General features: G+C 45.5%; 1 protein-coding gene across 16 annotated transcripts in view; it reads left to right on the top strand.

The window, feature by feature from the left end:
* The window catches only part of HDAC4 (histone deacetylase 4), a 177,542-nt gene that overhangs the window by 110,288 nt on the left and 50,401 nt on the right, over positions 1-16,853 (top strand). For 11 of the 16 annotated variants that reach the window (XM_085584662.1, XM_021539610.3, XM_021539612.3 and 8 more), the window contains 3 exons: positions 4,435-4,556; positions 12,688-12,828; positions 14,634-14,746. In XM_085584662.1, coding sequence (XP_085440788.1) covers positions 4,435-4,556; positions 12,688-12,828; positions 14,634-14,746 — 376 coding nt within the window. The remainder of the gene's footprint in view (positions 1-4,434; positions 4,557-12,687; positions 12,829-14,633; positions 14,747-16,853) is intronic. The other 5 variants (XM_085584663.1, XM_021539611.3, XM_085584659.1 and 2 more) reach the window with 1 other exon arrangement.

The following is a 16,853-nucleotide window of genomic DNA, read 5'->3' as shown; positions in this document are numbered from 1 at the left end:
TTCTGTGATTCAGTGAATTCCTGCAGTTCAGGATAGTCAAGCTTTGAATTTTAAAGCTTTTAACGCTTACTGCTCTTCTTAATCTCTCAAACTTTGACGTTTACTTGGCTCTTACTGAAACCATCTAGTGGGTCCAGTCTACACTTTTAATCACAACTACCCCAACGTCTCCATTTTCAACTGAAAATATTCAGCTGCTGGTCTCCAGTTTCAATTTCAGAAATCAACTTTTTCATTGTACTGAAGACAGTTAGAAATTTCATGTGACTTGGAAGTTTCCACTGCTCTGATTTTGTCACTGTCTTTATTAAATAAAAAGCTAAAGTGCTTTGGATGTTGACTTTAGTGACCTCAAAATTCATGAAATTTTGAGTTACAAAAGTAATTTCATTTTGCCATGAAATTAATGTTCAAGCTGAAGCACTGACAGTGTTTTAAGTCTTAAGAAATGAATGTGTGTACAGGGAGGATGAGGTCATAGCCAGCAGATGTTTCCAAATTCCAGACACTGAGCTGCAATGAAATTTGAAAGCTATCCCAGCTCTGAGCCGGGACAGAAATGCTGAAGTGGAGTTGGCAGAAGAATTCAGATGTTATTGGAGGCAAAGTGAGATTGAGCAGCTCTAACAGATCTCTGAAAATCTAATCTGAGACTTGGGGATTTCATTAAAGGTGGTTGAAGACTCTGAGCCTCCATTTCTTTAAGAGATGGTTAAAATAACAGTTAATGCAGGTATGGTTCAAGGTCGGTTAGAATTCAGGGTGCCCAGAGCAGCTGTGGCTGCCCCTGGATCCCCGGCAGTGTCCAGGGTCAGGTTGGACACTGGGGCTTGGAGCAGCCTGGGACAGTGGAAGGTGTCCCTGCCATGGCAGGGGGTGGAATGATATAAGCTTTAAATCTCTTCCTATCCAAACTGTCCTGGGATTCTCTGAGATGCAAGACCTGGGCTGCTGCAGGTTTTTAGTCATGTTGTGTTTGGGGTTTCAGGATGTTCCCTCAGCTGATGCTGAGAACTTTTTGAGCACCAAAATGTGGTTTGGGTTTGTTGTTGTGCTTATGCATCCTAACGCCCCTTCCCTGTGATGCTTCAGGGATGCCAGCAGGCAGAGAACACAAAAACCACTGCACAAAAATTTCAGGTCCTGCGCTCCCCTCGTTTTCCATCTGTTTTGTGACGGGGTGAAAATTGTTATTCTGGATTCTGATCCAAGATGGACAAAGCTCTGGGGCCTCACAGCTCTTTCTCAGTGCTGAATTGTCCTGCTGAACCCTCAAGGAGGGCAGATGGCAGCAACACAGGATTTTTTAAATGCACCCTTCACTTGTTCAGGCAGAAGTTAAGGATTTTTTCCTTTCCATTCTATTAAAAAAAACCATTTTTTTTTCCCAAAAGGAGAATCAACCTTTAAATTCCTGATATATTAGTATTTATTTATATGGCATCTCATAGGTTACCAGCTGAGCTCTGGAGACATTCTTGTCCCCACATAGCTGTGTTGTGATGCAGTTGGGTGGTGGCTGGGTTGAGCACATGCGAGTGGGGCTTGCAGGAGATACACTCCACGCTCTCACTGTGAACATGTGAGGTGATTAAGTGGTAACAGATGCTGGGAGAGCCTCTCGAAGCAACACGCCTGCTTTTAAGCACTTCCCTTGGTCTTACTAAGGTTTGTGAATTCCTTTAAAAAAAAAAAATGGAAAGCATTGCTTGGGCAAAAAAAAAAAAAGGCTCCTAAGGGTATTGAGCACCATGATGGTCTGACGTCAGTGGCTGTGACAGGAAAAATGTTCCGCTGGCATGGAATTACAGAGGTATTAGAGCTGGAAAAGACCTCTAGGATGATGTCCCAGCCCTGGAAATGCTCAAGGCCAGGTTGGACAGGGCTTGGAGCAACCTGGGATGGTGGAAAGGGGTGAACAAGGTGGTCTTTAATGTCCTTTCCAGCCCAAACCACTCCGGGAGGTTCTTTGGAACTGCATTGTCAGACTGTCCCTCCCCTGGGTTCTGAACACACTGGGCAGCTCCCAGGAATTTCTGTTCTCTGTGATTTCCCTGGGAAGCTGTCAGCAGTGCTTGGGAAGCAGCCACTCTGTGTGCTAGCAGCCATGGAAGGGAGTTTAACTGAGTATTTTTGCATGGTGAGGAGGAAGAGAGAGCTACAATTATATTTTAAATTACACATTGAATTACACACTGAGTGATCCCAACATCCAGGGGTGTGAACACAAAACATTCCAGCACATGTCTACGTGTATATTCAGTGCATGTCTAAATGTATATTCAGTGCACCTTGCTGAACATGATTGAAGGATGAAATATCAAATCATGAAATCATTAAGGTTGGAAAAGACTTCCAAGATCATCACTCCAACCTTTCTGTCTGTGCATGTGGGTGTTTGAAGGAGCTCAGGGAATGGAGGGTGCCTTGAATGAAGGGATGTGCTTTCAGGAATGTCTGCAAGCTCCATGCAGTGTCCAATTTCTTCTCCTGCCAGAGCTCTGACATTCCTGAAGGGGCATGCAGACCAGTGCATGCTGCTGGAGGCAGCATCAGATCCCTGGAGCCAGGGAATGTATTCTGTTTGCAGAGCTCAATATCTGGCATTCAGCAGCCCTGGAACACATCTAAACAGGCCCTTTGAATTCCTGCATATTGCCTGACAAAGGGATGAAAATAGCTTAAATGTACTCGATTGTGCTGCTTAGGTCATGATTAAAAAAGAAAAAAAAAAAAAGAGGGAAAAAAAATCTGTTGCTCATAGAGAGCCAAAACTGTCATTGTGTGACTTGATGGGACTCAGGGCTCTCAGTCCACAACACCCAGGATTCCTGGGAGTGAAACATCTCTGCGTGCTGCCTTCCCCTGGAATGAGCAGATCCCAGCAGAAAAAAAGCCACGTCTCTTCTCAGGAGGGTTTATTTTTTTTTTTTCAGTTTGTCTCTGTTTTGATTGCAGGTGAAGATTGAAGTGTGCATGGGGGCATGCAGGTGTGGGGATGTGGCACAGCATGGGGCGGGTGTGGGAAACACAGCCCTGCAAGAGCCCCAGAAATAATTTTTCTTTATGTACAGAGAAATCTGGATAATGAAGAGGGAGGGTTCGGAAGCCACATAGAATCCCAGAACGATTTGGACTGAAGGGTCTCTGAAGCCCATCCCATTCCATCCCCTGCCATAGGCTGGGACACCTCCCACTAGAAAGTCCATGGGAGTAGAAAATGTTGATGTTCAAATAAAATGTGCAAAAGGGTTTGTTTTTTTTTGTTTTGTTTTGGTTTTTTTTTTTTTTTTTCTGTAATTATGTAGAAAATTCAATGTATTTTCCTAGTATTTCATTAGCCCCTTATTTTCTGAAGGCTTTAACTTGCAGTGGAATTGATGCTCTGGATCTCAGTAGCCAACTTCGAACTTGCACTCAAGGGATTAGTACTGCTCAAGAAATGGTGTGAATTTGTGCAGTTTTCAGCTGGGAATGGCTCATTTTGGTTCCTTGAAGAACCTTTTGTAGGAGAATATTTTCAGCTTGGTTTTTAGGCAGTTCAAAATTTCAAATAGTCACTTTCATTTTTTTCCAAAACGCTTTCTGTTGTCCCAAATCCATTAGCATTTAGAAGAAATCTGGGGTTTAAATTCTGTTTATTTGAAGTGAAGTTGTGAGAGCCCAGTGAGTCACCTGCATGGCTACATCAGTCACTCTGCTGATGGAGCTGCTCTGCTGGCTGGAGCCTTCTCCCAGGCTGGTGGAGCTCCTGAGAAACAGCAAAGCTGGGCACAAGTCATTAAGCAGGAAAGATGCAGCCAACAAACTGGTAGGAGGCTGAGAAAACTCATTCATTATTTAATATCCTCAGCAAACAGACTGTAATTTACTTCCAGCAGCCTGCTCAAACAAAGCCATAAATTATCATCTTGAGGAAGTTCAGCTGGAAAGGTGCTGAGTGCTTTGGTCCCGTCTCTGCTGAGCTCCTGGGATGGGAGGACAGGCAGGGGGAAAGGCATGAGTCCACCTGTGTGCCATGGCTGCTGCTGGCCAGGTCCAATGCTTCAGCCTTGGACTCTGTCTGATGAGCCCAGGGTTTATTTTGGGGAGGGAAATGGTTCACTTGTGCCGAAGTGAGATCTCACCTGTGCTGAGATTCAGGAGCATGACTTAGCAAAACCCAGTCCAGGTTACAGTCTTAGAATTTATATTCGTGGTTAAATACCTGCATGAGCTGAGCCAAGGTGTAGTCTTACACTGAAAACTAACTTAACTACCTTCCTGTAGATTGGATTTCAGTTGCGTTTTTTGTAGGAATGCCCAGAAGGAGAAAGCCAGAGCCTTTGCCTTTGCTCCATTCCCGCTTTCTGAGGTGGCGGGCGCTGCACCCGTCCCCTCTGCGTGTCACTGGTGTAAAGCTTGTCCCTTCTCCTTCTCTTTCCTTCTGTGCAGGAAGACCCAGCACAGCTCTCTGGACCAGAGCTCCCCACCCCAAAGCGGCGTCTCCGGCACCTACAACCACCCAGTCCTGGGGATGTACGATTCCAAAGATGACTTCCCACTCAGAAAAACAGGTAGGGCTCCTCTTCCCTCACCGCGCTGCCAGCCACCTCTGCCATCGCGCTCAGCTCTCTGATCTGATTCTCCTGAAAAAGAAGGGATGCTGCCAAAAAGCTGGGTTCCAGGCCGTGCTTTGTTTTCCAAGCCCCCTCTCTATCTGCTCCCCCTTCACCTGTCACTGTACTCCCAGTGTTCCAGGGAGCCTGGGGCTGCTCCAGGGTGTGTGAGGAGTGCAGGAGACAGCGGAGCCATGTGTGGAAGTTTGGGAGATGTTTTCCCAAACCCAAAGCTCTCACAGAGACCTGCGTGTCTCCATCCTAACTATGCTTTGCTGAGTGAGTAAAGCACTGAGAAAAAGTTAATTTCTTAGGGGATTTGCATTTTATGTATGAGTTTGTACCTGAGGTAAATAAGGAGGTTTGTGCCAGGGCAAGCACCAGGGCTTCCTGCGAGGGTTTGGTTCACACCTAGACAGTTCTCTTTCAGTCTGGCTTTTCCCTACATGGTGGCTGAGCAGGTCAGGTATTCCTCAAGCCTGTATTATGTAAACCAGGTTGTTTGGCTTGGCTGTGCTCCTCAGCTCCGTAGCACATGCCTGAGCCAGCACAGCCCGGGCTCCCAAAGCCGGCCAGCTCGGGGCTGCTGCCTTCGGGGAACGGCTCAGTTGTGAGGGCACAGCCTCCTCAGAGAGCAGGTCTCCTCACTGGCCATGCTGGGAATCACTTCAGGACAGCAAAAAAAGCTTCTCTGGAAAGATCATGCAATCATTAAGGTTGGAAAAGCTCTCAAAAATCATCCAATCTTCAGTCAGCACGGCCTCTAACCCATGGCCCCAAGTGCCATATCCACAGGTTTTTTAAACACTTCCAGTGATGGTGATTCCACCACTGTCCTGGACAGCCTATTCCAATGCCTGACCAGCCTTTCAGTGATGAAATTTTCCCCTTTTGGGAATTTCTCACTAGGAACCATAGCACCTACCCTGCTATGGATGGATTCCCATCTGTGCAGTTGTCTCTGGTCCCCCTTGGGTTGGTTTCTTGATGAGTAACAAGCACTTCAGTTGCACGGGAACCCAGTTGAAAATTGGCTCCAGCATGCAGGTTTTCCCTGGGAAGGGTGCCCCTGTGGCTTTGGGGGTGGTACTTTTGACTGTGCCCTTCCTGGAGGACTCCAAAAGCTGAGCTTAGAAAACTGGATTTGCTGAAGGACATGGCATCCTCTCCTCTCTGCTCCTGGGAAATGGAAGAGCTTCCAAGTTGCCCTGGGGATTCACAGCGTTTCCATGTAGGGAAGTATCCCTTGGCACCAAACCTATCACTTAGGGCCTGTGGGCAGCCTGATGCCAAGAGATTTTTAGTTCTTTTCTATGCCTTGTGATGCCAGGTGATCCGTTCCTACCCTGTTAGCATTACCACAGTAAAAATGGGCTTTGACATGCTCCCAAACCTGCCTGGCTCATCACCTCAGGGCACCTTGTCAGATTGGCTTTGAGCAGCAGGTGCCCTTCTTGCTCCCAGTGTCCTGGAAGGGAGTTCCTGCAAGAGAAGGAAGACATCTGCACATCTCACCCTATGCTGCTTCCCAAACTGGGATCTCACCAAAGCTCCTGCTGGGCGAGCTCCTACTGTCAGACAGGGGGAATTAAGGATGATAAATGGAGCTAATCACATTATTAAAGAGTGAAAGCCACCAAACTCCTTGTTGTTTTCCAGCAGGAGGATGTTCAACTGATTTTGGTTTGCCAGAATGCTGGCACTTGTTCTTTTTGGGTACCAGCATTAATCTCCTGGGCACTGGTCTGGGATACAAACGAGCTCACTTTTGTAAGGTTCAGGAGAGAATCTTTTTTTCATTGTTTTCTTTTATTTTCCTTTCAACGCAACAGCACGTCAGGCTCTGGCACAGCAATATCCTGCAGAATTCCCAGTGCCAAGAATGTTAAGTTGCTTGGAGAAGAAAGGCTCCTGAACAGTCTGGTGTAAACAAAAGGCAGGGAAGGCTGGAGCACATCCTAAATAAAGTTCTTTATTACGGGTGAGCTTTTCAGATTTTTGGCACCAGGCAACGCTCTGGCTTTGTGTTGGTAATTTAAAACCGCCATATAGTGTAGTCCAATTTTATTAAATTTGATTAAATATTTGCAGCTCAAATAACAGAACCCATCACAATACAGCTCTGATTACCAGGGCTGGAATCCAACCAGCACCGTTGCTGGAGAGAGGGTGGCTTAGGGGGTGGTGGGAAGGCAGTTGAAATTGTCATTTCTCCCAGTCTGCAGAGCTGGGAGTGTGTCTTGCAGGTTGAGACATTTTTGGGAAGAATAAATATTCCCCATCCCTGTAAGTGTTCCAGACCAGGTTGAAAAGGGCTTTGAGCACCCTGGGATAGTGGGAGGTGTCCCTGCCCATGGCAGGGGGTTGGAACAAGGTGAGCTTTAAGGTCCCTCCAACCCAAACAATTTCATTATTCCATCAAATTTGCCATTTCTCTGCATTTTAGCAATACTCTCTGTCTTTACTCTTATTTCAAGCAGCCTGATGGTTACAGGTTATGGGAGAGCGAGGATGTGCAGTAGTGATACCTTCAGAGTGCTTGAAAGCCTTCAGCAGGGGGAGCAGTCAGCTCCTGCATTGGGAGCACGATGCTTCCCATGCCCTGAAATGCAGCTCTCTCTGATTTCTTTTCCTAAATTGTGCTCCAGTTTCTTGGCTGTTTGGTTTCAGCGTGAAATTATTTTCCTGGTGCAGTTACTAATTGCTTGAATCCTGGTCTTAGCCTGGCTGGTGGATTGATTTCACTCTGCTCCCTCTCTCCAAACACTTTGGGGCTCTTCCTTTTTTTCACTGATCTAAGATCAGTTTGGTTGGTGCTGCTTCTGCCTTTGCTGTTAAATACCTGGATTAACACAAGGATTTTTATTTCCCCTTTTGGGGAGTTTACTTTGTTCTGTGTAGGATTTAATGTCAGAGTTTTATTGACAGCTTTTGAGAGGGGAAATTCTAAGTGACCTCTTCTGCTCCCAGATCAAGGTTGGTGTCTCCCAAACATAATAACATTGATTATGTGCTGTACTGGGATCCTCTAAGGAGAATCTCTGGAGAATCCTTACAGAGGGGTTTTAGACTCTGGGCTGGGGACAGCCTGTTTTGATAACCCCAAGAGCTGTTTGTCAACACCTTTCTTGGAGCTACTGAAGTGGGTTTTAGCAGAGCTTTTCAGTTTTGCATTTCCAAGAAATCCTGTCCTCGTTTTCTCCCCAGGAATGAGGTTGTTGATGGTATTCCCTGCTTTCTGAAATTTGAGCAGTGGATGAATTAGAACATGCTGTTACTTAGAAAGCTGACATCACCACCGTCATGAAGATTTAAAGGGAATTATTTCACTGCTCAACATGCTTTTTTTTTTGGACTCGATGGCTTTTCCAACCTAAGTGATTCTGTGACTCCATGATTCTTTTTGCATGCAAAAATGAGAGAGGAAAGCATCCAGCATCCCATGATGTTGGTATTGCAGAAAACTGGAGTTGTTTGGATATTATTTGCAGCTAAGCAGGTGAAATTGGTGTGAACTTGTTGCATTTAGAAAGAAATAAAAGGGAAAAAGAAAGGATTTGTCAGCAATTACAATGCTGCATTTGTCAAGGAAAGTGTAATGTCCCTCTGAACTGGTTCTGATTATTTGAGTGTTTGGAGCGGTTTGTTTTAGGACAAAAGGTTATTTGGGGGAAAATAGACTAGTGAGAAACCCTGGTGTAATGTGGGAGTATAGTCCAGAGGAAATCTTGGAGCTCTGCGTGGCGTGTCACTCCAGTTCGAGAGTATCTCTGCCTTCCCACCCACGTTGTCCTTCAGCCAGCATGGAAACCTGGCTTCCCACAAACCCATGCACTGAGAGGAGGCCCTGACCCTTGGAGAAACCCCCGCTGGAAATACCCTGTTCTGCTCCAAGTGAAGGATGTCCGTCTGTCTGATCCAAAAATAACACTTAGCTTAGATCTTGGGGAAGATTTCTTCCCTGACAAGGCAGTCAGACACTGGAACAGGCTGCCCAGGGCAGTGGTGGAATCACCATCCCTGGAAGTGTTCAAAAAATGGGATGTGGCACGGGGGGACACATGGTTTGTGGTGATGATGGATTGATTGATGGACTTGTTCACGTCAGAAGTCTTGTCCAGCCTTAACGATTGTGGAATCATGAAGACACTTCTTGTGAGTGGTGGCCCAGAAGAGAAATGTCTTCTAGGAGGAGACCAAACAAAATCTTGTGGTTTAGTATCACCTTTGAGGGATCCCAGTCACTCAGAGAACCCACCCTCCTCCTCCTTCTTGGTCCTACCAGCTCCATCTCTGCTTCCCAGGGGCTGCCAGCGGCCTGCACTCTTCATAGAATCCCAGGATTGGGTTGGAGGGAACCTCAAAGTATGTCCCGTTCCACCCTTGCCATGGCAGGGACACCTTCCACTATCCCAGGCTGCTCCAAACCCCAATGTCCAGCCTGGCCTTGGGCACTGCCAGGGATCCAGGGGCAGCCACAGCTGCTCTGGGCACCCTGTGCCAGGGCCTGCCCACCCTGCCAGGGAACAATTCCTTCCCAATATCCCATCCAGCCCTTTCCCTCCTTCAGTTTGAGCTCCCTCTCCTCATGGAGTTTTCTCATGGATGTTAGAAGGGAGACCAGATAATTCTGTTGGCTTTTGCCTGACTAGCAAAGCTTTGTCTGAAACATAATAATCATAATAATAATAATAATAATAATAATAATAATAATAATAATAGTAATAATAATAATAACAACAACAACAATAATAATAATAAATAACATCCCTTTCCAGTCCCACCTACTAAAATGAAGATGTTTAAGGACTGGGAGCAGGGATTTCATGCTGTATTGTTTGCTTTTATTCCACAAATGTAGACAGGCAGTGGGAAAAGGGCAAACTCTGCCCAGGACCTGGTGAGGTTTTGACTTCCACAGACTTAATGTCTGATTAGTTCAGCAGCTTAGGGGCTGCAATTCTAGGAAAAAAAAACAATTGGAATGATATAAATGTGGTAAGAATTGGATTATATGGGTCCTGCTGAACACAGTGATGTATAAGAGGGGTAACTTTGTAGCCTGTGAAAACCAGGGAAGCTTTTGGTTTATGTTCTCATTATTAATTTACTTGGAGGAAAACAAAATATTCTTTGTATAAATCCTTATTATAGGCCAAATTAAGTATGTCAGTGCTTAAGAAATCCCACTGGCTTAGTGGGAGCTGACTCAGATTTGGGCATGAGCTTCATTTGTTTGCTGGAGGGGAATTTTTCTAATTTTATAGCATTTGTTTTGAATACTTCACCTGGAGATGTAGAGGAGCAGTAAGTTTTTAAATTTACTCCAGTTAGCAAGGCTTTGTTTCGGCATATTGTCTGGCAGGGTGAATTTGGGGAGATTTCCAGTGGAGTTGGTGCTCCTGAGGCAGCACTGAACCTGCAATGACTGTCAGGTATTGATGTTTCTGTGTTGTTTAAATTTCTGTTTTATACATGTGAAAGATAGCTCTCTTCACCTTTAAAATATTTTTATTACATAATAGTTTAAAAAACTGTGTGAACAAGCCTAAATTATTTTACTGTAAAATAGGTTTTATGTAGATCCTGTGAGTCTGAGGCTGTGCTGCACTGCCTGTGCTGAATTTTAATTCACCTACTTTGGCCTCTGGAGCACCCAATTAAATCCGTGTAGGGATTATGCTTTTTGAGGTCCTGATGCCATGTTAGATTTGGGATTATATCTGAGGGATAAACAACAGAATCAGAGCAGGGCTTTAAATAGGCCTTTCGGTGTTTCGAAACTATCCCCTAGCAGAAGGGGAAAACACAGTGATTTTGCCTTAAAATAGTTTAATCTGGCAAATTCCAATATGTTGCTTTGGCAGTTATTTGCACTGGAGGTATTTTCTCTTTTAAGGCTGTCATTTTCTATGTTTGTTCACCTCTTTGTTATATGGAAGGGGGTTTTTATTGTGGCTTTTAATATGGGGTCTGTTAGGTAATCTGTGACCCCAAATCTTTTGTTTCCCTGCCCACTTTTAAGATGTTTCAAACCAATTCCTTCTCTGTATTTACAAGCCACCTGATTGTCTGTTCCCAACAGAAACCATCCCTCATCTGAGCACCAGGAATAAAATTTGGGCTGAAATACAGTTTTTATTGCCGTGTTTTCCTTTGTCAGAAGACAGATCCTTCCAACAGGTGTGGCATAGGCTTAGATTTCCTTGATTTAAAATGGACATATCAGCATCCAGCTGTGGCATCTTCCGCTTCCACAGAATCCCAGAGTGGTTTTATTGGAGGGGACCTGAGAGATCATCTCATTCCAGCCATGAGTGTGGCATCCAGGCAGCTATTAATGGTCAGAAATCGGGACAAGTTAAAGCTGGGAATGTAAGAATGTGGGATGAGGTGTGTACCCAAATACTGCTTTTAAAATCATGTCAACTTCTGTTTCAAAGAGAACTCTGAGTAGTTGCTGCTTGGAGCCTGAGCTTGTGTTTGAACTGGTCCAGTCTTTAATATTGCTCTGGGAGCAGATTTGCATTCAGTCCCCTGCCATTTTATATGCAAATTCTCTCTCTAAGATAATTCTCCCCTTGCTAATGCACTTCATTCAGCATTTGAAGCATCATCTTGAGGAAGCACTTTTTTTTTTAGTGCTCCCTTTATCTCTTGCTGCTGTTTATCTGTCCAAAACATTCACAAAAAAGCTCTTTCCTTTCTTTTTTATTTTTTTTCCCCTCCAAAATTCCATCAAAGCACTGTGTTGATGGCTTAACTTCAAGCATTTGATCTTGAATTCTTCAGCCTTCTGATTTTTCAAGCCCTGCAATTAACATGGACAGGCTTGATCTTCGATGTGACCTGGTGGTCAAGGGAAACATAGCTGCAGCCAGACTGAGTTAATGCAAATCAGTTTGTAAACCCTGCTTTAATTTGCCTAAAGAAATGTAGATCATTGGCCCTGGAGTGTGTTGGTTGGTGATGGAGTGAGCACAGGATTTGCTGGTTCAAAGGGATTAAGCAATGGAGTCCTTGAGGAAGGAGAAGGATGGTGCTGGTTCTCTCAGCTGTCAGGAGCCCTCAAACCCTACAGAAGGTGCTTCACTCAGGGCTCAGGAGATCAGAAAGCTCCCAGAGGAAATCATCTTGCAGGAGAAATCTTGAATTAAAGCTTTGTGACCCTGATGGAGATCCGATAACATGTGCACTGTCACTGGCTGTCCTGGCCCCAGGGCCACTGGGACTTCCCAGGAGCTCTGCCTTGGCTTTTTGGGATCTCAGGATTTGTGTTTTGGAGGGAGTCTCTCAAAAGCGTGGTGTACACAAGGCTGTACAGGAAATGCATCCACACCTGGCCTGGGAAGTCTGGAACTTCCCAGGTGTCTGGTGTGCTGTTAGATAGGATTGAACTGTGGGGCTGTGGTGTTGTAACCCCAAATTGCTTCCCAAACAAACAAACAAACCTCCTCCTCCCTGGCAGTGGCTTTCCTTGGCTATGCTGTCATGCCCTTTCCCTTGAGTTGACACTGGCTCCAGCTGACACAAGGAACCAGCAGGGAGAAAATCACCTGATTTGCTTGTGGGGTTTGAGTTGGGTGTTTTCTTTTCCCATGCCCTGGCATCCCTCCCTCAGCCAGCTCACCCTGGGGTCAGATGACTCTGAGGGTGTAGAGCTGCCCATTCCAGCAGCACATCAGAGATAACCAACAACAGCATCTCAGCTGGCTCAGCCATTCCTCTGCTGGATCCCATCAGCTGGGTTTGCCACTGGCCTGGGCAGAAGTGGGAAACTGTGCACTAATCCTGAGTCTGTGTCTTTGTTCGGAGAAGACGTCGCAGGACGATTATTACATTTTTAATTCAAATGCCTGTCGTTGTTGTTGAATTCAGATGTGGCATGGGCTGGGACCTGTTTGTTATATTAAAAATCTGTGTTCCAAATATTTGTTAGCAAATGACTTAATTTAATTTAGCTTCCTGCAAATGCTCGACTGCAGCCAGCTCAACTCAGCTCCACTCAACATAACTGAGCTCAGCTCAACTGCAAGCTGAGTAAAGCAGTGCTGAGACACTCCTAACAGCGTTTCCTTTTCCTGGCCAGCCTCTGAGCCCAACCTGAAGCTGCGCTCCAGACTAAAGCAGAAGGTGGCTGAGAGGAGGAGCAGCCCCCTCCTGCGCAGGAAGGACGGGCCCGTGGTGACGGCGCTCAAGAAGCGCCCGCTGGATGTCACAGGTACGGCGGGTAAGTGACAACTCCTCAATCCTTCCCCCCACTTCTTCTTCCCAAAATGCCTTCTTGTCTCCTTCGTGTGCTTCAGCAGCGGTGGAACCAAGCTGAGGGCACTGGAGTTGTCCAGCCTGGGGGAGGCTGAGGTCAGGCCTGGTCCCTGTCCGCAGCTGCCATCTCTGCTCCTTTTGACCAGGACACACCTGGAGCTGTGTCAGTTGGGATGGAAAATAGGAAAAGGTTCTTGACCCACGAGTTTTATACATACAGCTATATAAGACTTTTTTTTTTTGACTACTCTACTGGCAGTTTCTTTTTGAAAAGTCCTGTCCTTCCAGGACCAAAGTTTGCAAGTGGGATCAGAGTAAAGAACATGAGTTTACTATAAAGTTAATTCTTAGCACCATCTAGGGATGTCTCTGTGTAAGTACCGGCCAGTGATGGCTTTGCCAGGCTTGTCTTGCTCTGAGGCACAAGATCATCACTCCATCAAACTCAAAGGGAGCTCCCTTTAGACAGGGGCATGGGGTTGGGAGACCCTGGGGTGCCTCAGCACTTCTCTGTGTCAGAGCCTCTCTGTTTGCAGGGGGGAAGGAGGATTTCAAGAGCTAAAAGTTGTGGAATCATAAAATATCCCGAGTCAGAAGGCACCCACAAGGATAATCCAGTCCAACCCTAGGCCTGCACAGGACACCTCAAAAATGCCCAGCCTATGCCTGAGAGCATTTTCCATGAGTTCTGGCATCCTTTCAGACCTGAAAATCCAATTTCCTTCACTCACACAATGCTGTATGGCACATGGCTCCTGGGATAAATCAGCCTCTGCTGGCTGCATACATTTTTCCATGCAATGACTTCAGAAATGGCAGTAGAAGCTCCCATTTCTCACTGGCATAGACATGGTTCAAGAAGCTAGCCTGGAGCCTGTTAGAAAAGTATCTGAGTTGCGCTAAGAGGGGACTTTTAAATGGAAAATAAGTCCCACTTTGAGGAATACAAATTACATGTAATCCCTGAAGAACACAGGGGGTTCTAGTGGGACACCTTCCACTTGACCAGGTTGCTCCAACCTGTTTTTGAGCACTTCCAGGGACGGAGCAGCCACTGGGCACCCTGTGCCAGTGTTTACCTCAGAGAGAAGAATTCCTTCTTACAATTCCCTCTAAGCCTGCCCTGTGGCAGTGGGAAGCCATTCCCCCAGTCCTGTCCCTCCAGGTCCTTGTAAAAATTTACTCTTATTCCTCCTGGAGCAATGAGGAGCCTGCTGCAGCCTCAGCCACTGCAGGTGCTGGGAGATTCTCCTACTGCAAATGGTTGGGGATGAGAAAAGTTCCAACAAAAAGGTTTGAATGTTATTAACGTTCCCAAATAAAAGGAGGAACACTGACAGCTGTGCCATGCAGCAGTTGAGAGACCTCTGAGGGAGGTCTGATGCAAGGAGGTGTCTTTAGGGTTAGAGGGAAAGAGGGTGAGAGAGGCACTTCCAGAAAAATGAAGCAGAACAGCTCCGACATCCTCCAGTCTGACCTCTTCAAACCTTCCATGCCTTTTATTATCTTTCAATCATATTTCAAGTTATTAATACACTCTAAGATAAATCCCCTAAAGACTTAAATATGCTGAGTAGGTACCTGGATAAACCATTTGAAAGTGTTTGTTGCTATTTTAAGAGCCCCGAGAAGATTTAGGGGGAAGAAGGGGAGGAGAAGGAGGAGGGCTACTTTCAATCAAAACAAAACTTGGGGGGGTTGTTATCTGTCTAAATACCATCACAGAGATGGTTTCCAATGTTAAAAGTTGGTTGTGGATGTGTTTTTCAGACTCTGCATGCAACAGTGCTCCTGGATCTGGTCCCAGCTCTCCGAACAACAGCTCCAACAACATCAGCACTGAGAACGGCATTGCGGGATCAGTCACGAGTATCCAAGCAGAGGTACAGCTCCTTCCTTCCCTCTGGTTTGTAGCACCCATCAGCTTTGGGGGAGTCTGAGGACTAAACCACACAAAAGGAAAACCCTGACTTGTGACTTGGAGCAGACTTTGGGAATTACCTCTCAGCCTGGAGGATGCCTTATCTGTTTATTAAATCTTCTTTGGACCAGCTCACAGGCAGCTTGTGGTAACTTGCAGTGGCTTTGTAGTGAGGAGAAAGTAAAAATAAAGGGATTAAGCAAGGTCAAATGCAAGTATTTTAGTGTTTGGGGACTTAATTCCTGTATATAGGGTGGATTTATTGTGTGCAGTAGGCTGGTCTAAATATGACCAAACCATAATTGGATTGAAGGGAATGGATTTAAGCTTTTCCTCCACAACTGGGGATCTAAAAGCTTGGTGCCATGTGCTGGTTTATAGTTCCATGAACTTTCACCATCACTTGAGGCATTGCTGGATGCCCAGGGCAGGGTGTTGGCCTGGGTGAGGTGGGGTTGGATTGAGCACAGCAGCTCCTGTGTTCAGCAAGCCAGGAGCCAAGCTTTTCCAAGGGGTCTGGGCCATGTGAGCTGGCTCCCACTATGAACTGTGCCTGTAGAAATCCAGTGTGGTTGTCTGATGTTACTGGTGCATTTCTTTTAATCCAACTTCCCATTAGCTGTTCTCCCTATGAATAGAGTCTGTCTTAACACCAGGGCTCCAAAAACAGGCTGAGGTTTGTTCTCCACAAATATTCCTTTAGAATTGAAAAGGCCTTCTCATGGTGGAAATGTCAGTCCTTACTGCTTTCTAGTTTTGTACAGATTTGCACTTTATTTTTATTTCTAATGTACTGTAACAGTATTTAATATGGGGAAAATGCCTCCTGCTCCACCCTCTTCCCTGCCAAATGATCAGCACACATTCCAGCCACACAAGTCCATTGTAAACCTTGCAGATTTAGGTAATTTGTGTGAAGATTAAGATGGTGGGAGGTGGGGGTTTCACTTACCCCAGGAGGACAAGCACTGAGTTTCGATTTTACTGATCCAGGAGCTGTCAGTCTTGCCTGTCCTTAGGAAACTGCAAGTTCCCAGTTGCTGCTGATGGAAAAACTAGTGGATTTGACAATTTTTTGTGATGTAAACAGAGCAAACAGCTTCCCAAAAGTCTCTGCAGGGGATTGGAATCAGGTGGTCCTTTAAGGTCCCTTCCAGCCCAAACCATTCCGTGAAGTCAGAGTGAGCTCCTGCAGGTAAATGTGAAGCTGGAGCATCCTCTTCATCCATTTGATTTTTCAACTTAATAATTAGAGCTGATCATCTGGTACTAGACCACCAGCACCTAATCAAATGGACACTGACCACAAGAAAAAGTCTTTCCATCAACTACTTGTAATGCAGCAATTTTGTGACTTAGGCTGAGGCACAAGCAGTACAAATGATTTGGAAAAAAAAAACCCTGTCCTGCCCAAGCCTTTCCCTTTCCCAAAGAAAAATAACTCTGCATTTTATTTCAGCATTCATGTCATGTAATCCCAGCTAATCCATTGGCTCCTATTTGGGAGAAAAAAACAAGTGAGGTTTGGTGTCTTTAAAATCCTCTTCTTCAGTAGGAGCTGTATGACCTGGGAGCTCAGGTGCTGGAGATTCTTTTAATACTAGTGGACCAGAATTTCCCATGTTCCCACTATTAAATGTTTGGAAATTTGAATGTTTCTGAAAAGATAATACTGTGTTTCATTCTTAGCTTCATGTTTCACTTTAAATGAGAAGTGTATCTCACTGCTTCTTCGTTTGCTGCATCAGCCCTTGAACCAGGTGTGGAACATAGTGCCCAAGTTCATTATTTGAGTGCCTTCAGTGCTGAAAGACTGCAGCCCTGCCTCCTTTAAAACAGACGCTTTCTGTTTTGAAAGACTGTTTTTAAAGGTTTTTTCCTCTCTGAAAGGCACACATTCGCTGCCATTGCAGTTGGTACAAGGCTGTAAAAGCTCCTGGAGTACAGCTGCAGCGTGTGCATGCAGAAATGGCTGTTTGCAGTTCAGCCCAGAGATGGGAGCTGTGTGTTTAAAGTGGTGATAATGCTGCCAAATCCCATATGCTCAGAGCATCGAGCCTCTGCATTCT

Source organism: Lonchura striata, chromosome 7 (assembly GCF_050655825.1).
Source record: "Lonchura striata isolate lonStrDom1 chromosome 7, ASM5065582v1, whole genome shotgun sequence".
NCBI lineage: Eukaryota > Metazoa > Chordata > Aves > Passeriformes > Estrildidae > Lonchura > Lonchura striata.
The sequence above is the reverse complement of the archived record's forward strand: the minus strand, read 5'-3'. Positions and strand labels throughout refer to the sequence as shown.